The sequence below is a fragment of the Larimichthys crocea genome, chromosome XV (assembly GCF_000972845.2).
Source record: "Larimichthys crocea isolate SSNF chromosome XV, L_crocea_2.0, whole genome shotgun sequence".
NCBI classification, from domain to species: Eukaryota; Metazoa; Chordata; class Actinopteri; family Sciaenidae; genus Larimichthys; species Larimichthys crocea.
In genome coordinates this window covers 2,797,119-2,822,408 of record NC_040025.1, presented here as the reverse complement: position 1 = coordinate 2,822,408, position 25,290 = coordinate 2,797,119, and the positions used below count along the sequence as shown (strand labels likewise).

The 25,290-nt window shown below is 38.7% G+C and overlaps 2 protein-coding genes across 7 annotated transcripts in view; both read right to left on the bottom strand.

Moving 5' to 3' along the window:
* LOC104929159 (neuronal acetylcholine receptor subunit alpha-2) overlaps positions 1–13,771 on the bottom strand; it is a 33,167-nt gene extending 19,396 nt beyond the window's left edge. For both annotated transcript variants that reach the window (XM_027288282.1, XM_027288280.1), the window contains exon 1: positions 13,717–13,771. The gene's annotated coding sequence lies outside the window, so the exon portion shown is untranslated. The remainder of the gene's footprint in view (positions 1–13,716) is intronic.
* Positions 13,772–22,602: 8,831 nt separating this feature from the next.
* The window catches only part of kcnq2a (potassium voltage-gated channel, KQT-like subfamily, member 2a), a 29,158-nt gene continuing 26,470 nt past the window's right edge, over positions 22,603–25,290 (bottom strand). For all 5 annotated transcript variants that reach the window (XM_019270888.2, XM_019270889.2, XM_019270891.2 and 2 more), the window contains one exon: positions 22,603–25,152. In XM_019270888.2, coding sequence (XP_019126433.2) covers positions 24,298–25,152 — 855 coding nt within the window. In that variant the 3' untranslated portion in view covers positions 22,603–24,297. The remainder of the gene's footprint in view (positions 25,153–25,290) is intronic.

The following is a 25,290-nucleotide window of genomic DNA, read 5'->3' as shown; positions in this document are numbered from 1 at the left end:
TTTGGGAGATTTGGAGGTGCGTATTTTTCCCAATGGCCTCAAATTATGTTTTTATGAGGAGGAAAACAGAATACTGCATGCTCCAACATGAATCATCAAAATATTATTGGAATACATGTTGTTTTTTTTGTTTGTTTGTTTGAAAGAGAGTTGAGCCAATGTGTTCAATAGAGTCCAATCTCAGCAACAGCCAGCCTATAGGCCTAATAACCTATGAGAATATGAGTATGGAGTATACAGATAAATCGACAATATAGCAATGACTGAAATATATGTTGTCACCAAGATAATGGCCCTTTGAAAACTTTATTTTCATATAATCCATACACTTATATAATCCACGTCACTATATGAAAATCACACCACTTCCTGCGTTTGCACTGAACTTTACTGTTGAGCATAAATTGCTACTGCAGGATTGTTGCATATGAATGTAATTCTTTGGAGACAGAGTGGAATTAACAAGATGTCTCTAAAATGTCAAGTGAATTAAGGGAAATCTCCAATGCATATTAAGAGTCATTTGTCTTATCACCAGTGAGCGGCCCACATGGTGACACCGGGATCCTGAATATCCTCGGCCGTCTCTAGCATGTTGAGATAGGCTTCGTAATCCATCACAAGTCAACTTGACAGCACACAGTGTGACTGGCTGACCTCTATGACTATTAGCCTCTGATCCCTCCCTGCCATCCAGCTGTGTTTCCCAGCATCCCAGCAAGCCATACATGATTTTTTTTCCCATATGGTCATCCATCAATGACATTATTAGCGCAGGTAACATTTAACCATGCTGTACTGACTTCACAATGAGAAGGCTGCTGTCAGCCATATATGGTCAAAACTGTGCTAACTCCTTACTACTATCACATTTAGTTTTATTGGATATTATTCTGCTCAGTCTTGGTTCAGCTTGTCAGTCTATTTCAGATTTTAAATTGCTGTAGCCAACTGTACAGTACAGTCCACCTATTTTTATCATATTGGAATGCAGGTTTGAGCAGTGAGGTCAGAATCAGCTCATCAAACTAAGTTCTAAACTTAGTTTGATGAGCACACACACACACACACACACACCCTCATTTGAATTCACACACAATGGGCTAATGAGATTAGACTAGTACTGTGTCTCATACACTTTTATACTATGTACTTCCATACACTTCTATTATGAGTACATAAGAGCGTTCACACTTTCAATTATGGCAAAATGTAGTGTACCGCGAGTACCAGGGTGTTGCACTGATACTGTAACAGTCAAAGAGTTGAGCGTGGGATGGTGGACACTTCTCGCCCTCAATAGTCGCCATTTTGGCTACATAGCAGAAGTGGAGTGACCACCGGCATTGTGTAAATGGCAGTGAGATGATGAAGCTGCTGGAGCTGAGGCAGTTGCAATGAATACGTGGAGGAAGTGTATGGGGCACTAGGCATCACTGTTTGATGAAACTGGCTTGAAACTTTAAACCAGAGAGTAGGGCTGCACGATATGGCCTATAACCAATATCTCGATATTTTTAAGCTATATCGCGATACACAATATATATCTCGATATTTTTATTTCTCCTGTACATCACTATGAATGTTAAATTCAACCCTTTGATGCAAAATCAGTATGATGATTCAAGTAGATCATACAACAGATCATTTTAAAAGTAAAATAAAATTAGCAAACCAAAAAGGCAGAAGTCCAGGTTGTGACTGTGAAAACCACTCAGAACAGTAACAGTCACATCACAGGAGGAGTGGGAACCTCTGTGTATATATGTTGTTTGTGACCAACCAATCAGTACTACGCATGCTTGCAGCGGATTTTTCTGGGTGGGTGGGAAAGTGTGCCGTGTGCTGTGAGGAGCACCAGGAGTGATTGACACAGGCAAAACTCCGGAGAATTAAATGCAGACGGCTTAAAACATTTACGTGACAAGTACTCGATGGTCGCGATATAGTCATTTCATACATCTCACATAGAACAAGCCGCGATATATCGAGTATATACCAGAGAGGTAACTAAACATTGCATTTTAGGCTAGTGTTAGATTAGTCTAGACCACATAGGTCTTTTTACATCCATCCATTTTCTGTAACCGCTTATCCTCATCAGGGTCGCGGTGGGGTTGACCCAATCCTAGCTAATTTTGGGCGAGATGCGGGATACACCCTGGACAAGTCGCCAGATCATCACAGGGTACATAGAGACAAACAACCATTCACACTGACATTCACACCAAAGGACAATTAAGAGTAACCAATTAATCTATTGAGTGCATGTCCTTGGACTGTGGGAGGAAGCTGGAGTACCTGGAAAGAACCCAAGGGAAGAACATGCAAACTCTACACAGAAAGGCCCAGTCAGACAGTGCTAACCACTGCACCACCGTGCAACTCAAGGTCTTTTTGATTGAAGTTAATTTGACAGCATCACAGTAGAAAAGTAAAGCAATTAAATGAATAAATTTCAGGGTCTTGGTATTGTGCATACTGGCTCACTGTCACTCGTGACTCATGACTTGCTGAGACACTGGAATAGAAACAGAACCATCGTTAGTGTTATTGCTGCTCCTGCGATGACAAGCTGGATAGTCTGGTGTGAAAATGTTCATAAAGGGTTTCATTATTCGACTTTTCAGTGGACGAATCATTAATTCGTCCAGAGCACCCATGAGCAAATCAATCATCAGTAATACACTGAATACTGTATTTAATTTTGAAGAATATTTTGTTTTTAATTTATTTATTTATTTATTGCTGTGTTGTGGTTTTGTGAATGTTCTTGATTTGCTGTCATCACTTTTATATAGTTTTAATGAGCTACTTTTAAACTTTAACCTCAGTGTGACTTGGTGTATTGATTGTATGGAGCTGATGGTACGGTGCAACTTGGTAATATTATATTATTGCCCCATTGCAACCTCACCTCCACTCCACTGAAACACAAAAAATAATCATATTCAGCACTGCTGTTATTACCAGACATGTAGCTCAAATGCGTGCCCACCAGCTGAAGCAACAATAAACATAATGGAACCCATCTCATTTTCTCGTCCTCCATAATAACGGAGGAGGAGGAGGCTGTCTGACTCCAGGCACCAAGGCTTGTCAGTGACTGACAAGGAAGTCATTTGTAGTGCTGAGCTTTTTGGGGTGTGAACAGCCTTAGAGCTTGTTGTTTCTATATCCACTTTATCCAATACTTGGAAGTACAGCAAGGTAGGTACACAGCCTTATTAGTTGAAGAATCGTTATATTTATAAATCTATAAAAAAGCACCTGAACATATAGTACGTGTATCAGCAAGACTGATTTTTTTTCTCCCCCATTGTGTCTAAAAGCTGCAAGTCACTATCAAAGTGAATAGTGAGTAGTCTTTTTAGGAAAACAATATGCTGATTATGGACTATACTGGTAAATATCTCAGAGGCTATCTTCCAATCTGTCAACTTCCACAACAACAACTGAAGTTACTGATATTATGAAATCTGTAGAAATTATAGGTGCTTGCCAAAAAACTATTGGTAGGAGTTTGTCCTGCTGTTTGCTTTTATTCTTCTTTTGCTTCCCTGTTTGGTCCAAACTCACCCTCTCCTTCCTTCCTTCTACAATCTGTCCCCCTTTGGGTTGCTATCCATCTCAATCTGTCCCTCCGAATCCACCTGCTGTTGTCTCTTCAATATAAGGAGGGTCAAGGGATTGTTGGTGTGATTGTGTGTGTGTGTGAGACCTATTTTTAACAATGTATAGTCATCCACAACAGCCGACGACGTCACCCACTGTGTGCAACCTGTTATTAGTGTGTGCTGGAAAGAGTCCAACTAAGATAAAACTTAGATATACTGTCGCAAAAGGATTACATTGGTTGAAAACATTGTTGGCACACTCCAATGAGTTGAAAAATATAAAAAAAATATCTCAAATCTCATTTTCAATAAGCACACTAAAGACACACACTTGCCTTTGGGAGCAAGGCTGAGTCACTGCCTCATTATAAGAGAATGTTTTTATTGTTATTACTGCACAGAATTGTCCTTTGCCTCACTGTTTCCTTGCTAAACACAATTAAGTTTAATATTATTACTGTTTTGAGTTTATTATCATATCTAAAACAATCTCTGGATGTTAAAGCAACATTGCTTCAATTTTTCGATGCTATACTAATGTGTAATCAGGTGAACGGTGTTATTCCCACTGTGTGCACCCTGTACACCTGTTTCTGCACTATGTAACTTTGTGCTCCGAGTACAATCAGCCATGAGGAATATGTCCATTTGCAGCACTAAGTCACACACCACCAAATGTTTTGTTGTTTTCCCCCTGATGTCCTCCGGCTGCTGTGCTTCAACTCTCTGTGATTTACAGACATTTGTGTTGGACTAGTAAGTAATATGAGCTGGCTGATATGTCTTGTGTTGTGGCACTTGCTTGATGTTTGGCTGTTAGCAACGTTGTCAACTAGCTAGTTTTTGGTCATAAGTATTGTAATCATAACAAATACATGTATACAACTGTCCATATTTACAACAGTGGAATTAAACTCTGACTAGGGCAGTGATTGCAGACAGAGATCATTTGTGAAATTGTATTGAAGCTTTCCAACCATAAAATTACACAAAGAAGGGCATGTCAAAAGCATATGGAAAAATATACTTATATACATCATCCGCAATACATTATACATACATTATACATCATCTGCAATTTCACACTGTAAATCATCCTCCCATAGTCCTAGTCCTTCCATAGTCCTAACAGTATTGCAGTAAGTGAGGCTGGATTTACTGAGTGAATGAGACCACACATAACAGTGATTATGCCCTTTATAGTGAGTAGTGGGGTCAAAAAGGGGTTGAGGCTAGGGGGCTGTGGTAAATTAGGAAAGCTAGGATAAGTACTTCTAATAAAACTGCAAATCCTCTGAGAGAATGTTCCATATATTAATGACAGGCGAAATAAAAGGTTTGTTGCTCGTGGGGCAAGTGAAGAGGGGGCTTGAAATATTGTTTTAATTGTCTCCATATTCTTAATGTTGATCGGACTATTCAGAGATTCAGATTCAGGAGTGTGAACAAGTTCAGATAGGAATGCCTATTTGGAAGACAAGGACTCCATAATTATCCATGTTGAGGGGGACAGAAACCCTCCAGATGAAGCAAGAACTGGATTGTTCTTAAATTACAGGCCAGTAATAAAAACTTATTTGGCTATGCTAGAGAGATTTTGGCCTCTGCAGCAGTGCTCAAAGTCATCCTGCATCTTATTAACCAACAGGATAATGTTAGATTCAAATAAATCCTCAAACTGGGCTGTAACCTGAAATCCTAAGTATGCAAAACTATCTGAATGACTTTGAATGGAAAGTTTCAAGGATCTCACTTTTGGTCAGATTAAGTTTGTTGCCAGCCACATGGCCAAAAAGGTAAATCGGTCTAAAACAGGCAGAATTTAAACTCAGGGGTCTGAAATATACACTAAAAGATCATCTGCGTAAAGCAAGACAGTATGCTCCATACCTGAGTAGACCGGATTCATGAGTGTGACAGAAGGACCACAGAAAGAGGTTTGATGGCTATAGTGAACAGGAGGGGACGAGAGGAAAATGTTCTGAGAGGGTATGATTGGTTAATGTAGAGGTATATAACTGTCCCACCCAAGAAATACATTTATTGCCAAAAACAAATTTCTGTAGGGCATAAAAACATAATCCCAGTCTACCCAGTCAAAGGCCTTCTCTGCATCCACTGATATTAGGACTTCTGGTGTAAATGAAGAAGAAGGGTTAGGATATTGAAGAGCCACCTGAGATTAAAAAAAATAATATCTACCGTGGAAAAATCCTGTCTGGTCTGGAGAGATGAAGGTGCATGGCAAGAAGTTTAGACAGAAAATTTAGCTCAGCAGACAACAAACTTATGGGCCTATAATTTGCAGCCAATAGAGGGTCCTTATCCTTCTTTAAAATAAGTGAATCTCACTTATTTTTGTTTGTTGATTAATTTGGTATCTGTTGTGACACCTGATGAGGCTTAATATTTGTGGGATTTGGTGAGAAGATGCTGTCTGTCACAGGTAGTGAGCTAGTAACCAGCTTGCTTTATCTCCATGTTCATAGCATGTGGATCTGGATTTCAGCACTGAACTATTAGAGTTATAAAGCACATTGTCGATACCAGTATAAAGAAAGTGTCTGTGTATGCATGCTCTAGCTGGTCATGGGCATTTAGCTGCTTTAGTAGAGGTTTAACTGTATTTTACAGTTTTTGCTTTACCAAATTAATCTCAGAACGAAGGTCAAAAGCCAGTGAGCCAATTCTCCTGCATCACCTTGCTTGGAGGTGAGGATTAGCTTGAGGAGGTCCAAATCAGGAAAGTTAGCATCCAGTTTCGGCAGGGAAAGGTGAGGCCTTAGCACAGCTTCTTTACGAAGAAACTAGTAATGAGTAGAGGTCATAGTCAGCTCAAAAAACAAAAAAAGTGTTAAAAAGTCAAGTTAGGGAGAAATAAATCAAAAAGATAACAACTATTATCTACAAATAAATGATAAAAATGATGCTCATGTGTCAAATATATGTCTGTAAAAAGTAAAATCTGACTGAGCATACACTCTTGGGTGGGACCAGTTTACCCTGGAAGTAAACCCAAAGGCTAGAAACCTTTTTAGCTTATGCACCATGCAAGGAATGAATAGGTCCAGTATCCAATTCTGATAAGGCATGTAAGGCAGATGATAAGGTGAAGAGTATTCGGTTGGTTACAATATGCAACTTCTAAATGCCACTAAATCCTACACACAAGTCCTTGAAAGCAGAAGTGTTTATATCACTTTATAATGGCCACACTTGAACGAGTCATAACCTACTCCTCCCACTGCCCCCATCATGTCTTTCTAAGATCTCTGCGCCAGATTTACTGCTGGAGTCAGTTTTGTGTGTCATTTGTGGCCACCTCTCTCCCCATTGCACTGCATGAATTTAAGGGAGGATCACACAAATAACAGGAGGAGACAGGTTAACAGAGGTTGATTATTTATGCTGCTGATTTATTGAGGTCACAACATTTTTGAGTACAAGTTTTGTGTGGAGAATTCTACACCTTTAAAAAAAGAGGTGCAGATGGGATTTAAAGGAGCCACAGTGTGAAATGACACGTGCATTAAATATAGACTGGCATAAATTATTTAGAAAGCATCATATAAATGAATTTGGTAAATGGACTTGTATTTATATAGCACCTTTCTGACCGACTACTCAAAGTGCTTCTACAACATATTCACCAATTCTCACACACACACACACACACACACACACACACACACACACACACACACACACACACTTACATAATGATGGCAGAGGCTGCCATGCAAGGTGCCAATTGCTCATCAGGAGCAGTACAGCCCTCCCTATCCAAAGCTCACCCATACACACACCAACGTCACAGTCATCAGGAACAATTTGGAGTCCAGTATCTTGCTCAAGGACACTTTGACTGGACTGAAGTAGGCAGGAATCAAGCCAGATCGGATTACTAGACAACCTACTCTACAACCTGAGCCACAGCCTTCTTTCTCAGCCATCTTTCTCTATTTATTGCAAATGTCTGAGACCGGCCATATGTTCATGTTACTATGACAGACAACTGCTGCACTACACCACATGTTGACTGAGCTGTCCAGTCTAGTGTCTTGGGTGTTCCTTTCAACAGTCTCTGGCATAAAATGTTAGAGACACTGTCTGATCGTGCAAGGGGTTCTTTTTGTTTTATGGTGATCTTTAATTTATAAAGAATAAATCCCTCTGGAAGGGCATTGCTCAGGTCCATTCTGTGTGAAGCAACTGGCCAAAGGAGATGAATAAATCAAGTGTCCTACCTCTGTACTGTAAATCCCCTGTGTGGTACCAAACCAAGGTAAGTTAAGAGCCTGCTGCCTGTGTTATGCATTAGTGTGTTTCTGCACTCTGCAACATTGTGCACAACTGGAATGAAAACATTTTTTTTCCCTGCTTCTTTTTTATTACTCAGTGATCCAACTTTGTGGAAACGTTTTCTAAGACAAATTAAAGTGTACAAGTATTGAGTTTCTTAAGGTGTATGTTTAATTTGTTTTTGAAATGATAACTTTTGCTCGCTATTGGGAAACCAACACACCCCTGGACCAAATTGATGAGTAACTCGATTTACCTTTTATTTAATTCATGGAGTTCAATTTGCACCTCAGTGAATGAATGGAAAATTAAAACTCTTACTATTCTGATGTTTCAGAGCAACTCAAGATTGCATATGCATATTAAAAATGAATGTGGAATACATAGATCATTTAGATTGGTTGCAGTACTGAACCACAAACAAAGGACCCAACATGAAACTGGAGAAGAAAATTGTTTTTCCTGTAATTGGCGCCACTGTTATTACATTGCAGGGGCATATTTTTGTAAATAGTAAATAAGTATAAGTGTATTTTTTCGGGGGGAAAAAATTTCCTACACAAAACATTATGAAAATAACATTTTAATCGAACCAAAGGGTTGTTAACACACTTTTTAAAAGCTTCATCTTTCATGTGCCTATTTGTATGAGTCTTTCACTAATGCCTACAGATTGCCCAGTTTAAAGAGCACCCCATTTTGATAGCTTTAATTAAATTGGGAATACTTAAGTGCAGCCTGAGTGACTAATGCCATTCCCCTGATGTTAAGGTCACCATCTGAGGTCCAGTGGGGCTGGGCTTGTCAATACCTCAACATATTCTCAATAGATAAGTGGCAGTTTTTGCTCCCCTGAGACACAGAAACATCATGAAGTGACAAATGACCACACAACATTCAACCATTTCAACCCATCCTGACTTCTTTGCTGAGAAAAAAAATACGTGTTTAATGCTAGTGACAATTAGTTTTGGCCAATCAGTCTTTTTTTAGTCATGCATGTTACTTTGTGATGCAGTTAATTCAGAGTGCTGTTTAACCAAAGCCCTCCGTCTTTATATACACCTTTTAATTTGTTTGATGAGTCTTGGGCACTCATGCCTTCAGGCCCTTATCCAGTGGCACTTTTAATTTAATGGAAGTTCTTTCAACAGTGTCCAAATTGAAGGGCCAACTGTTTTTTAGGTTCTCCTTAATCCCACAGGGCAGCGAGAAAACAATCTTACATTCAGCTTGAAAGGCTTATAACAAAAGTTTAATCTTTAGTGTGCTAAAATAAATTGATTCTGAGACATGAAGGTAAGCAGAGCCTTGTGAGGAGTCTCTACAAATAAGTCTACAGCTGAGAGAGTTCAACACCATAAAAAATTCAACATTTTTTTAAAGAGCCACGGGGCTGACTGGAGTCAGGAGGCACCATGGAGGCCTGGTGTATTCAGTGAGCTTGTTGCAACCAACATAAATGGATGTATTCACAAATGGGACAGCACTGAGGGTTCATGTCCTTGTCCCCGCATTAGCAACAAGTGCCTCCTCATAAAACAGTGTTTTATTTATGCCTCTCCATCAAGCTGTTCCCAAACAGGATGCCTCCATATTTTAATTGAATTTATAGTTCAAAGAGTTCCACTTGTTGAATGTCATATTTTGCCACTGCAACATTAAATGTACTAGTCATACACTGTTCCAAGGATTTATCATGTGCTCCAAGTGATGCTTATTTTTTCTTTCACTCTGGCCTTGCTGCCACTTTCTATGACAAACATGGCAGTGTAAACACATTTAATATATCAGAAAATATGGTTCAACCTTTTTTATGCTTGTTCCATGTTGTCTTTACTGTCAACAATTTCTATTGGCATCAACAACACTGAAGGAGAAAAACACATGTAACCTCACAGTTTCTGTCTCCACAGACCTGTAGAGCCCTAGTACCTCTTGCCGAGTGGCATGAGGTAGCTCCATAACCATGGATTGGAAGGCAATGCCTGACACAGTCCAATGTTTGTGAGTTGTTTGGCCTACCAGCTCACGACACCCACCTATCTACCTACTCAGTGCACCCACAGCTTTTATTATGCAGAAATTTAAGACTTGATAGAATTAAAACTGGGGAGTTATATATGAATTCCCCTATACAGTGGTCATGAACAGGTTAGCTGTAGAGACCAAAAATATTTTGTACCAGGCTGTACAAGATGTTTATTTCTGCTGTAAAGCTGGGCATTTTAACATGGAGGCTTATAGAGATTGCATTGCCTTTGGAGTCAGCCTCTAGTGGCCATTCGTGGAGCTGCAGTTTTTGGCATTGACTTCATTTTTCAGTCAAACAGGTTACTGCTTGAATCATACACACCTTGCAGGGGATGGGTAATGTACAAAATGAGTGAAAGAGGTCCTCAAAAGGCAGGTGAGGAAAAGTTGATTCTCCAAAAATAAAAAATAAAATAAGCTACAACACTTTACAACATAATATTTTGAACATTATAGACTGGTTTCAGCAAATGGTGCATTTAATTTCAATAATCAAGGTATATTTCTGTTGTCTCTTTCCATAATTTTTATTTATTTATTTATTTTTGTACACCTCAGTAATTTTTGAAGGGCAGAAGATCTGATTCCTGTATTTTGGATGCCAGCTGTGATAATAATTACAAGGTGAGGATGTCTCTGTCAGTGGAAATGGAGAGGATGGATGAGATATTAAAGATGGATGAGCGATAATTGTGTTGCAGAGCTTGACAAGACATCCTGGGGTTCCCTATCATGTTGTCCCTCACCACCCACTGTGGCTTGAAGCACACATCACAGCACTGCTGTCATTTGCCTGGTACAATGTGGTAAAGTTCATAAAGTTGTGTATTATTCATTTTTGATTGTATTTAACTGATATAATGAGATGTGTCTGTTATTTGAACCACAGACATAGACAGTTTTATATTTAACAGTTTTCAATTAAAAAATGGCTGACATGTTATCTTCCTCGTCCAATCTGGGCTTATTTTGCCCTTTCATTGAATATTCAGTAAAGATTTGTCAGTGGCATTGCCTCTTGCGTACATGGGATTTTGCCCTTTATGAATCAAGACCCACAGTCACTTGGGAATATTCCAGCAGACCATTTTGTGATGCAGCAATCTACAAGGAGTCTTTTGAACACATTGGTGCTTTTTAGGTATATTAGCCTTTACAGGAAGATGAATTGCCATTAATATGGGCTTCTCAACCCACCTTAAGCCCTTTTATATTTTTATATTATACAGTTACTCACAGCTGTCCCAAATAATTGTAATGCATCAGAGGTCAGAGTATATCATGCTTGTTTCCTCTGCGCAAGTGTCATAAATGATTTTCGTTTCAAAAGTGATGACCACGTCTGGAAGAAACTGCAAAGAGGCTAAAAAGTTTTTTGCTGATTTAAATTATTCTATTTCCAACCATTCCACATTTGAAAGCTAAACTTTAAAATTATCCTTCGTCAGTATAAGGATGCTTTGTAATGCTTCCCTCTTTATAATCAGACGTGGCCAAGTATTTGTCCCTACTCTCCTTTTTGACTGTGAGCCAAATGCTTGGAACAGCTCTGCTGGAATAAGTCCAGACCTTAAAAAGATGAGGGACATTATGTTGACAATTCCTGTTCAGATCAAACAGATAGACATTATTGTGTATTTCTATTTAATCTAGAATTGATAAATGATGCCAAAGAACTGGTTTACTCTGTTTAAGATATATACATTTTTATCTATAAAACCTTTACTGTCCAATTCAAAGTCACCTGCAATTGAAATCACCATGACAAGTATCAGCGTATACCCCAGACCACAATACAACTGAAATCAACACAACAAGCCAAACACATTGGACTATTGGGAGTCCACTTTATTGAAGCTTTATTGCTGGCTGACTTTGTGACAGGACAAATGTTCAGTAAACCTGTGTTCCCACCCAAAGCAAGACAAGATGTTGTGGTGCAAACTCAAGATCTCCAAATAATCCTAGTTATGTCATCACAGTGTTACCTCTATAACAAACTGGGGGTGTGAAGTGGAAAATATAGGTGTTAACCAGGCACAGGGTCTAATGAAAAACAACATCAAGTTGCATCATGGAAGTCTGACATATAGGGTTTTTGGAGCTTGAGTCATAGAAGCCAAGATATCCCCAGAGCCTATCTTTATAACTCTAAATGACTGCAGTCCTTTACACACCCCACCTATTACCAAAAGCAAAACTACAGCTAGTATATTGGTGACACAGCACAAGACCTTGGGCAAGAAACATCAACAACATGTATGAAGCTGTCTGTGAACACACAGGACAAAGCTGGTCAAAGATTGTCAGAAGAGAACAGAGAGATATCAAGGAAGCTATCCGTGAAAAGATACAGAGGTTAGAATCTGAATGTACAGTACAAAAAACTAATTTTGTGGTATCACTGTGGTATGAGATTCAACTCAAAGCTTTGGAAGTTAGAAAAGTAACGGCACCCACCTGCCAAAGTGACTACTTTCTCAGTTATGCAAAGCTTTAAGACTTAATATAATTTGGTATAACTGGTAAGTTATATAACAATTCAGGCTCAGAGGGCGGGGCACAAGATAATTGCAAAAATGATGACGATTGGCTGAGGTTGGGTAAAATTTCATGGTTAGCCAATCAGAGGTGGAGTTGGGCGGGTGTTGCTTACACAAATTGTCAGACATACAAAGTCAACACAGGACATTCATGTGAATCAACAAGAAAAAGGAATGGCAAGCCCGACTAGTCCAAAAGTAGCCATTATGTTTCCTTCCAACAAAATTAAAGGAATGAGTGTAACCGTGAAATGCACTTTATGCCCTGGAGTCAAGTGCCTCTCCACGTCAGTGTCGAGCATAAACACTACATAAATATTTATTATAACATCTACTATAATCCATGACATAGTCTCACTTTCCCAAAGCAACGCTAAAATAGTTTGGATTTGTGTACTGTGGATTTCTGTTACGTATTGTATTAAGTGTCCATTTCATTATAATATTCAGATTTATCATAAATAATTGAACACATGTATTTAATTACTGTAAGTTCTGTCAAAGAGGGATGGAGGTGGGGTCCAAATTCTTTGACACATTTGAGCAATTAAAAAAATCACTTCAATCACTTTCCAAAGTAACTAGTTACTTTTATAGTTTGTAACTCGGTAACTACTTTAGTTACTTTCTGGGAGAAGTTACTGGTAACTGTAACTAGTTACTTTTTTAGAGTAACTTGCCCAACACTGGTCATGAACAGGGAAATTAGCTATCGTACTCGTCTTTTGTAGCAGGTGAAGTTGAGTATTGAAGTCGAGTGTTGTAACATGGAGGCTCATGAAGATTGACTCATTCTGTAGCAGAGGTTGCCGCTTGTGCCATCCTCAGCACTGTGCATCTCACCTCATCTCAGCCCCATCTCATTAACTTTATGGTCTCTAGGTTCTACCACAGGTTAAGTAATGAGCTCGTACCTTTGCCCCGCATCCATTCAGCTGAAATTATCAGTTGAACTCTCAGCTCAAATCATTGACATTACTATTGCTCATGATAGCAGCGCCCCCTCATTTGCACTGGACAAGTCATGACTAAAAGCTACAATGCCATCTGTGTTAATTTATGACAACTTGGTCCTGCAGCTTTCTTCGTTCTTCACTGAACAGCACCTTCTGTCAGGATTTAAAGGCAGATGGGTCTCCACCACATGGTTATCTAAATGTGTTTATCTCAGTTATACACCACTCTTACTCCAAATTTTAACAGCAATTATTTGTGCTTACCTTTCAAAAACTCAGACTCTTGTCGTAGACGAGTTCACAATCTTCAGTCACTGTGTTCAGACAGAAAAGCAACATTTCAAATTTATGTTTTTTGAGAAAATATGACCACCAGGCCAGTCTGTGCACAAATGGCCTGGTGTCCATATTTTCTACAAAAAAAAAAAAAAGCTACACTGACATTAACTGTAAGCCTTCTAGCAAAGTATCCATTGACTGGGTTTCTGTAACAACCTCTGACTCATCAGTTCTCTCTTTTTCCCTCTCATACCTGTGTACTTTTCACTCAAGATGACACATTTTTAACTTACTTCTATTGACTTTTGTTGTCAGATCTAAATTCAGCGTCATGATGAAGGCCCACTGGAAATGAACCAGTCATCTCTGACGTCTACAGCAACAAGCAAGAAGTGGCAGTGTTCACAAGCTAGAAAGTAGCTTGCTCATTAGCAAATTATAGAATGAAGCAGCCTGTACTTTTTCCAACAATTGAAATGACACATACACTTATATAATAATATTGCTTCTATCTGTACAGGCCAGGGAGATGGAAAACAGGGATCCCAGCCAACACAATGCAGATCTCCTCCACATATATATATATATATATTCATAGCAGGTAAAGACTAAACCTAAACACTGGGTTGCTTTTTTTGCAGTCAGTTTTTCAGGGAAAATAGCCAGGGAGTATTTTCCCTCATTTGCATAAAGTTGAGATTTTTCAACTTTTGACCCTCCTTTTTTCCACATTGCTGGTTAGTCCTGTGTCACTGGAACCCCACAACGCTTTGCATAGCAATTTGTTCGCGTCCTATAGAAAATTAATGGGGCAAACCGTTCACATTCTATGTGAACACGTCTTATCACCTTTGTGACTTTCCAGGGTTCAGTCCTCCATGGCTGCACTTCCTACCTGGCAGGATTGAATTGTTTCAAGACCTTCAATTTGTCTTTGTCTTTGAGCTTCATCTCATATGCCCAAGCCTATTCTCACTTTGAGCTTCATTCATTCCCATTTATCTCACTGGTGCAATTGTCTTCTTTTAAACTGCTGACTGGTTCATTCTGACCTTCAGCTTCCCATTACACATGGCTATCAAAGAAAGGGGGGGGAGAAGAAGCTCCTCTTCCATCCAAGGGCTTAAATTTCTCTCTTCAGACCTGAGTGGCTTCATTCAACTACAAATGCTACTCAAGGGTCCATATTCCTTGGCTTTGTGAGCTTTGCAGTTCATTGTAACCTGTAACTTAAGATATGCCAATCATGCTTCCCTCCAGGATCCCTTTCTAATCAGAAAAATCATCCCAGGTCAACACACACACACACACACACACACACACACACACACACACACTAGTAACTTCTGCCAAGTTGTTAATTAGAGCTGGCGTATCGACAAAGTAATAATTAAGGCATCAATAAATTAGCAAATAATTTCTTATTTAAATGCAGGAAGGAACAAAACCATGTATTTCCCTCCAAGTCATTCACCTTGTAATCATCAGACTGCCATGTTTACAGTATGTTGCTCAGTTTTATCTTTTCTTTCTGTCTTTTTCCTCAAGATTAGAGCTTCAAAACTCCCTAGGTTAGACAAATGATGAGTGTTGTCTCCTAGGGTGTCCTCTCTGCAATGCAACCTCCATACATTTGATGGCCTGTTCACAACGTGCTTTCTTGATTTATGAATCAATCATTTAAATAGTTTAATACATTTTCTGAGGCATTCGGTGGTTAATAACTTGCCAGTGTGAACATTAGGATTTAAGCTTAGAGATGAATGCCTTACAGCTTCCCTTATCAGATGCAGTCGAGCAGTAGTATTCATTTATACACAAAAACACTGTGCACGTTCAGGTGAACCCGGCTCTATCAGAATAAAAGATCATCACCAGGACTTCCCCCGTGGCTCTGTGAGATCGTCCATACTACCTCCACCAAATACTAATGAATGTAAAAGCAGCTTCACTGACAGCTACATCTTCTCCAGCACCAGAGTGATGCTCTGTGGCTGATTTTGTGCTCACAAACTGATCTTGAAGAAAAAATATCACTTTACTCCTGCAGAATTTTCCACGATACACACTGTACCACCACACTGTCTAGGTTCTATAAATATTCACACTGAGCATAATGTGTCAAAAACTGTTTAACAGTTTGCATCAGTTCACGCTGTCTGAAGCTGGCCAGGAAGGGAGTCACAGAAACATTTAATGATCTGGGATCTATCTACTCAGTTTGACAATCTGGTGAGCATGATGAAATCTATTTACCTCTCCAGGTCAAACAGCCATGAAGGTCATCCTTCTCCAGACAGGCTGGGACATTTCCCTTTCATTGTTGTGTTTCTCTTTCTTTTCCCTTTTATTGTTGCTTTAGCAATATTGTTGCTTTAGCAATATTGTTTCTTTGTCTGCTTGGTGTTCAATTATGTTTGATTGCATAGCATTCAATTCTGTTTGTTTGCTTAGTGTTCAATTATGTTTTGTTCATTTTGCTGAGAAGGATTTATTGAGCTACACTGAGTGACCTTAATGGACTCAGCAGCTCCCATTGTTTAGCTAATTTCTATTATATCTCCATTAATTTAAACTAAAGCGAGTGAGTGTGAGTCTTAGAAATAGCACGAGCTCTGTAGTGTTGGTCATAGTCAATGTATATTACATTACAGACAAATATATGTAGTACATTGGCAATGATAAGAAATAAAAATACACTTGATTATTTTAAGTCTGGTCCATATGAATAGACAAGCAAGAAAAGCTAAGTTGATGAGATGCAAGAAAAGTATTCAGCATCAGTGTTATCCAATTCAGTTTCCTTGACCAATCTCTAAATTATATGGTGCGTCCTAGAAATTACAAGCTAATGAATGATTGGCATCAGACATCATTGCTCTTAAACTATGAAATGAAGACCAGTCAACTTCAATTTGAAGTTTCCAATCTTAAAAAGCAACTACTATCATACAGAGTAACTACTTTCATCTGTTCCTTGTGCAATAAAGATATCAACCGGAAACAAAACATATGTTTCAGGTTCTAGTTTAAACCAACTTGTTTCTGCATACTTTGAGTGTAGACTGCAAAACTTCACAGTTCACTTCAGAACAGAAAAATTAATTTTTGTTTAAAAATGTAGAAAAGTTTCCAATTCAATTTATTTTTCACACAATTGTAGTGAAATGTGATTATCCTCAGCTTTCTCTCAACATAGCCCTTCATCTCATAATTTTTCTGAAATTTAAATAAACTGAACAAACTGTTTTGCAAATTCTGGCATCCTTAAGTTTGTAGCTAGCTAGGAACTAGTGTAAGTAGTTTACGTTTTCAGTAATCATATTATATAATATCTTTGAATTTCCTTTCCACTTTAAGTGAGCTTGCACTATGCATTCTTAACTGAACTAAATTCTGTATATTGAGTGTTATGCTATATGTTCGTATGACTGTCTCCTTAAGCACAGTTTCCGATATGCTTTTGATTTATGGTGTGAAAGGCATTCCTTCCACTTTGTTTCATGTCTCCATTATACAGTAATAAGTTTCTGTTCATTCAATTCAGAGCTTACTTTGGTTACCTTGAAACCAGGAAATTTGACTGGCTTACAGGGAACAAAATAAATGTAAACTATTAGCTCTAACAAAACTTTACATCAATGGTCTGGCCATACCCTAGATAAGAGATTTGTTGCTGCACACCCACATAATTTCTCTGCTGAAGATAAAAATGAGTCCTTGTCATTTTCTGCATTTAATAGAAATTTGCTGAAGGCAAATCAAGGACTATTTATTTAAAGTCTACAATCTTCTTTAATTTCAAGCTCCCACCTTCCTTTTCTTTGTCACACCAGTAAGATTAATCTCACAGAGCTGCCCTTGTGTCAGGAATACCATTACAAACATGTAAAGCTGATAAATAGGCTCAAAATGCCATCAGTGCACAACAGATATGTATACTTTAGTTTTCTGTTTCATATAACTGTGATTCATACTGTATGAACACAGGTTCAATAAGTTAAATAAGTAAACAAAAATCCCAACATATAACAAGCTTAGCTATTACTTTTTGAAAGCCTTCCTCCTTCTCCTGGACTGGAATTGGAATAGAAAGGTCTGGTAAGGTATTCTTTGTATGTTTGTATGCAGGGGTTTTAAAGATGCTCTAATCAACATTTCAATATGGGTCAGATGACTACAATAAATGGGTGGCTCATTTTGGTGAATCTACTTATTATCCTGATTATACATTCCACCTCGGCTCCATAAAGTTTTACAGCATCTGTTAACTTGTTGTTTAGCTTTATGGATAGATATTTCATGCTTTGGGTTCAGTTTCACAAACGTTATTTCCAGCAGCTGTTCATAAAACCTTTGACAAACCCACTGTACGCTATACCTGCCCAACACCAAACAACAGATAGCAGAAGTTAGCAAGCAGCTGTTGAACATAGTGGAGCTTTTAATAGCTAAATAGACTTTTATTTTATTTTTTCTAGATTATTTTCTTTCAGGAGTTTGTGGAGACCAAAACAGACCTCAAAGAGACAGTACATTGGTTTTACAAATGCCAGGTCACCTAAAAAACTTCAACTTGGTTCACCATACCAAGTTTGTTTTACAGCTTACTCTGCTGTCACAAATTTGTCAATAAAGCAAACAGAAAAACAATCGTTGGTTGAGATTAGAAGAAAAGATTTTCCTTCTAGTTTCTTTCGAGTCTAGAGTTTCTAGTTTTCAGCCTTCAACTGGTAGCTATATCACAGTTAAGGTAGTCTAGGCAACAAGGAAGGGTGCAGATGCAGACAATAGTGGAACATAATTCAATGATTTCCAGATCATTTTTAACCTATCTTTGATTGAATACAGTACAAAGATCAGATATGGTGTACACACTTCTCTGTAAAGATACACTTATTGTGAATTAATTTACCTCACACGCAACAAAAGACTAATTTGAATCCTCCAACAGCTTCAACATTCAAGGTTCATTGGTAACAAGAGATAGTGTAGTGAAAGCAGCATCCGTAAAGGGTCACCACATTCTGAATAACTATGTGGGCAAATAAAAAAATAAAATAAAAAATCTAACCATTAAAAAAAAAAAAAAAAAAAACGTTTCTCAACACACAATTGCAAAAAATGTATGGATTTCACCATCTACAATCATCTGAATGTAAGAGGAAAGACAGAAAACCAACATTGAATGATCTTTGATCCCCCAGGTACACCACATTAAATACAAACATGACTGCATGAAGGATTTTACTTTACCCTTTCTACCATGCAAAGAGACAACCATATGTCAACAACATCCAGAAACACAAGCAACTTATCTGGGCTCATCTGAGATGGTGTGTGGCAATCTGATAAGTCCAGTCCCATTTCAAATTTCACTTTTGTGGAAATCCAAAGCAGCAATACATCAAATCCAAGAAGAAGAAGGCAGGTAGAGAGTCTTAAAACTCAGTTAATAGGTAGTTTAGTGTAGAGATGATTAGGATAACAAGGCACAGGTGTCCTGGGTGGAGCAAGCATGTTATGAAGGTCTGAGGACATCTGGTGGACAGGTGGGGAGGCAAAATCTGAGTCATGAAGTTTCAAGAAAAATACTTGAAGAAGAGAAAAGGTTGGAGAGTGGAGAAAGGGAGACAGCGCTGGTGTCAACAGCATGTCATAATCTCTGCTAAACACCTTGTAAAATATAGAAATTATTTATGATCATTATCATGATTATCACCACAAAGGTTTCGCTTTTAGGTTTGATTAGATTAAGATGTGTTTGAAGCGGTGCATGAAGACTCAGTTTGTTGATGATTGCTAACTAAAAGCGGTTTGACTGACTTATTCAGTTTGACTTGAGAAAATCTTCTCTTCATTCTTTTTGTTTTAAATAATTTATGTGTTCACATTGATTTGTGATGTTTTTTTTGTTTTTCGTTGTAAAACAAACCAAAAGGAATGAAAGTTGGGGTATATTATTGAAGTGTATCATGACAGGACTCTATTCAAATTAGCATTTCATCAGAAATCATTTGTTTTTTTGTTGTTTTGTGTTTAGGACATTGGACAATCTGTTTCAAATGCAAACATTCTGGAGAATATGTAAAATCTGATAATGTAATAACATGTAATGTAATAATAAATTCCAGTGAAAACTGATTATGCACCTGCCTGTAACATTATACAAATGTGTTCATTCAGGCTCAGTTACATACTTGCAACTTTGCTGTCTAATAACTAGTATATCAAGCTAATTAGTCAAGTCAGGTTATGTACATTAATATAATTGCCTATCCTCCTTCCAATCTAATAAATGGATCACCATACCTGCTACAGGCAAAAGCCTTGAGGGAATTAAGATCAATCCAATTCGGTAATTGTCTGATGATTAATGATAAGCTGTGTGCACACAATTAGGTTTAGTCTAAGGTATTGTTTTCCTACAGGAACCAATATCTGGATTTACCCCCACTGCTTTCCTTTCCCAGATTTTCTTTTTTTATGTTATTGACCCAGAACTGAAATAAAGTCATCTTGAAAGAACAAAAACACATTCAGTTTACACACAGAAGCTCTGCACATGATGAGAGTTATAAATCCTTCTTTCTGTTGTATTACATGTCAGTCTTAAATATGATTCTGTTTTCGTATGTGTATACATTGATACCTTCACACAATTATACCTTAATATAAGAGCCGCACTTTTCCATTGTGCTACCAGAATCACAACCAATTGCAGTCATGGGGCATAAAGCAATACATATCACCTTTGTCAGTTTGCAAAGCCCCTGTCTGAAAGGCAGCCACCGTGTAATGAATCTAAATTGTGATATATGTTGGCCAATTTCATTTACACAACCGTTAATTCCCACCCCCGTCATCATTATGGACCCTTGTGTCTTTCTGTGTGTGTTTTTCTGTGTGTGATAGAATGGAAGGTCACCTGTGTCTGCCCTTGGTGCACATTGATGGCATTTCCCTGATGTTAACTAACACTATACATAAATTAAATGTTTACATGGAGACCACTCAACCAGACCTGTACACAAACAGAGCTGGTGCCAAGGACACAGAGTCATTTTTTCCTCTCAGGTGTAGACATAGAAAGTCATCTATGGCAAACGAAGGCTTTGCATTTCATTTGAGCATGTTTATAGAGCATCTGAAGTAGTCCTTTGTTCATATGAAGAGATGAAAAGAAACTGCAAATGTGTGCAGTGGGGTTTCTGGATGAGATACATTTAAATTTTTTTATTGCATTCCCGTCAGAGCACTGAGCGGTGGAACATGTCAGCACACATACCATTACCAAAATGCATACAGTCCATCTGTTTTTGGCCCCCCCCTCTCTCTCTCTCTCTCTCTCTCTCTCTCTCTCTCGATGCCAGGTCCCTCGTAAGAGTCGGATCACTAATGGTCTCATTGATTGTTGGGTCTTATCATTCATCACCAAAGGGTCAATGTCCTACCTCTATCTAATGATGCCATTTAAACACAAATCTCTTATCTTTCAATAAATGTCCCAAGCAGATGGGCTCCAACAAACTGATGCAGAAAAGTGACAACCCTAAGGAAACATTTAAATTGCGCAGATTCATTTTTCTGTTATGTCACATTAACAATGTTTTCCTCAGTAAGACATGATTCACAAGCAAAGCTCTGGGTCGGTCCTTGGTCCATTGCGATAAAGCTGTATTTTCCAGTCTGATTATATAACAATAAAATGCACGTATACACTGTTGCTGCTGCTGGTTGTTTGTCCTCTGGCCATGTTTAGGTGGTCAAGACATCTGCAATTCCCCAGGTGCTACACAGAGTAAATAGGCCTTAGGTGCTTTGTTGCCATCATCTGACTTTTATTAATGAGCCAATCAATTCCTATTTGTATCACCCTTTCAAATGAAATCCTGGCCTCACAACACTTAACAAATTGGCTGACCTAGGGTTGAACATGTGGCACAGAAACACTCCTTTGCTGTTTCATTGACATTAGACAGTGGTTGTTAAATAGGTTGTTAAATAAAATCTGTCAGGCAAGCAATGAATAAATCAACTTTTTTGCTGACGTATACTGTACACACTAGTAAAATTACAGTGGTTTAATTTATGCATGTGGAAAGACCATACACTATTGTGTACCTTTGGACTAGGGCTGTTTGTCATTGTTTCGGTGAGCCCCCTTAGTCCCAATTAAGGGAAATCTTAACTTTATAGCACATAGTGATACTGTGGACCAACATAGTGCTGACTGGTCCAAACAGTATCCTGACCACAAACCAATCTAACACCTTTGGGACTAAGTGGAACGACTATGAGCTGGATCTTATTGCTCATTGTTAGTTGCTGACCTCACAAATGCTCTTGTGGCTGAATGGGAGCTAAATTCCCTGTAGCCTTTTCCAAGTACAATTTTCTGATTAGTCAACCTTTATGAAGAGTTTCTAAGTTTTAATTAATGGTTAATTACTTTTGGGTTGCCAGGTTGTGTCAAATCCCGGCTGATGTTTATCCTTGGTAGTACTGCAAATATAAATGTTTGTATAATCCATAGATCGATCTATCGATCGATCTATCGATCGATCTATCTATCTATCTATCTATCTATCTATCTATCTATCTATCTATCTATCTATCTATCTATCTATCTATCTATCTATCTATTTAAGGCCACACTCTCCCAGCTCTTGGCTTCCATCTAGTGATACGTGGCCATTATTACACCATTTGGCTGATAACATATCTCAGTTTTTTTTCTCAGTCTTGTTTCAACACAGTAAAGCCACCATGTTGTTTTACTGACACGGAGCATAATAACAGGAGACCAAAGAGATTTTTTTTTTTTAGTGATGTACAAAGTTTTATTATTGAAGAAGAAGAAGAAGGAGAAGAAGACGACGAAGAAGAAAGTGCAGTTACATGACGGTGTCAAAATAAAAGCTACTGTATCATAAAACCATACAGGTCCTTTCTTTGGGGTTGTAGAAAACATGCCAGCAGATTTGTATCTTTGTTTCTGAAAAATATGGATTGTGTATCATGTGTGAATAGTTTTTTTTTTTTTTTACTAAATGATAGCCCCCTCTCATCATGTCTATGTTTTATTGTTTCTATGAAAATGTTTGCTATGACTCAGGAAGAAGTGTTCATGCTTCAGATGCCCCTATAAATCCCATGCTTTGAGCATTGAGCATTATCAATGACTAAATTTGTAACCTGGAACAACTGCTCTCAGGCCACAGAACCTCCTATTTAACACCTGAAAATGTACTTGCACTACCTTCATGAAATGTTTAGATTGAAATTGTGTTTTCTTACAAACCAAAGAGACCAAAGAAAAATAAGGCCATGTTCATGTTGCTGAAGGACGGTTCTTGATTGCCTCACTTGCTTTTTATTGCATTTCCTCATGTAGTGCAGAACTGACATAGCAGCAAAGAGTCTAAATGACTGACCTATGCACTGCGGGCTAAATAACATCACATCCCGCTCATTCCAACTGCAACCCTGCATGTTGTGTTATCACGATATGTTATCACACGTGACACCAAACATCTGCTTTTGTGTTTTTATGTGTACATAATTCATGGACATATTTGTCCAGAAAAGAAGAGCCAGTGAAATTAGCAAGCTCAGGCTGCATTTACATGATTGGAGTTCAAGCAAAGCCCCATAAAAAAATGAACACATTGTGGCTTGAAACCAGTCATGCATGCACATTCATTTCATGTTTTATTCACTGTTCTGTTTGTTTGTAGTGACGAAAAAAAAAAAAGAATTCTGCTGACTTTTTGCATCTGTTTGGTTTTTGTAGCCTGCTTAACACAGTCCTTAAATCAACCATTTTAACATGCCATGCTGCAGGTTCACTGCTTTACTTGACGAGGGGAGAATATTGGCAATATTTTGAGGGGAACTTCTTCTTTAGTATTAAGTAAACACCAGGCTGAATTAATGATCCTGAAAAGCAAGCACATTTATTTTTACTCTGCGAGAATCTAATTGGTTATCATAGCTAAGGTTTGGCATCATAACACCTCAAGTCATTCAAAGGTATAGAAGTTATCAAGACACTATGCTAACCATGTGATAAGACTTTAACAATCTTGCATTACTAACTCCCACAATGTTTGGAAAGTTAAAGTGATCAGTGTAACTCAGAAAGTGCTGAAATACACTCATTGTTCATAAAAGAAATCAATGTTTCATACAAATCAACATGTAGGTTTGATGAAAAATGAAGTGTCTCTCACACACATACTCTCATGTACCTTTTATCATTAATAACTACAACAGAACCAACTGAGTTAACTAAATTTTCCTAAACATCATCAATCAAAATCTTGATGGATACAATGCAACTGTAATTAAGCATTGCTTGTAAAGTGTTACATCACAAAAGAAAAATGGTGATGAAGGACAACCCCTTTGTTTTCATATACTAATTGTAACCATTCCTTTAGTCTGTAATGCCAACACCAGCCACAACAGACAGTCAGTTGGCGACAAGGTCCCATGAAAGGTCTCCTATTGGCAACTCTTTTATCCCAAGCATCTCTTCCAGGCAGAGTAGTCCTTCCTGACTTACTTTAGTCCTGGCCATGCCCTCTCTCCGCAGACCTCTCCGGTGAAGGACAGAGGTGAGGGAGCGTAGAGGTCAGAGTCTGTGTCTGATTCTCCCTCTGCTATGAAGGGTCTGACCCTAGCACAGAGAGAGGGTCCAGCAGCAGCTTCAGGTGCTGCTGCAGCTCCCCCTCCTGAGCCCGTAAAGAAAGAAGGCCCAAAGAAGTCCTCCTTGGCCTGGGAGATGCTGAAGCCACTGAAGGAGCGCTCCAGCTCCTCGTGGTCAACAGATGGGATGGATAGAGATGTATCGCTCTCTACGGCGGCGGTGTCCTGCTGACACCTGTTCCTCCTGTGGCGCCTCCTGCCCTGGGAGCTGCTTTCTCTGGCACTGCCAGCCGGGCCGGAGGATGATCGGTCGTGAATTGGAGCAGGTGGAGGTGGAAGGCGGAATAGGGTCGGTGAATGATCACCATTTCCACCGACTGGTGAAGGGGTGTTGGCCACGCTGCTGTTCCAGGCAGGCTGGCTGAGGGGGTGCTGCAGCTGGTGCTGCCAGGAGGTAGAGGGGCGGCTGTGGCTGCCAGAGGGTGTACCCACCGATATCGCCACAGACCGACCCAGCAAAGGATCTTTCTTTTCCAAAGATCCATCAGAACATGGGACATCTGCAGGTGAGCATGACTTCACCTCCTTTTCCTCCTTCACCTCCTCTTTATCTTCCTTCTCAACCTTGCTCTCCTCTGGGCTATGGTAAGGCGGTGCTGGATACGGCTCTTTGGAGTTGAAAAAGGCCTCTGTTTCTGAGCGAGGTATACCCATACGCTGCGCATACACATTGACCAGGAAATCAAGTTTCCTGTCCATACAGACCACCTGCAGGGAGAAAGATAAAATACACAATGAAGAAATGGTGTTCCATCACCAGAATTATATTTGATATGTTGATCAACATAAATTACAAATAAAAAAAAAAAATAAAATAAAAAAATAATATACCAAACAAAAACTAAT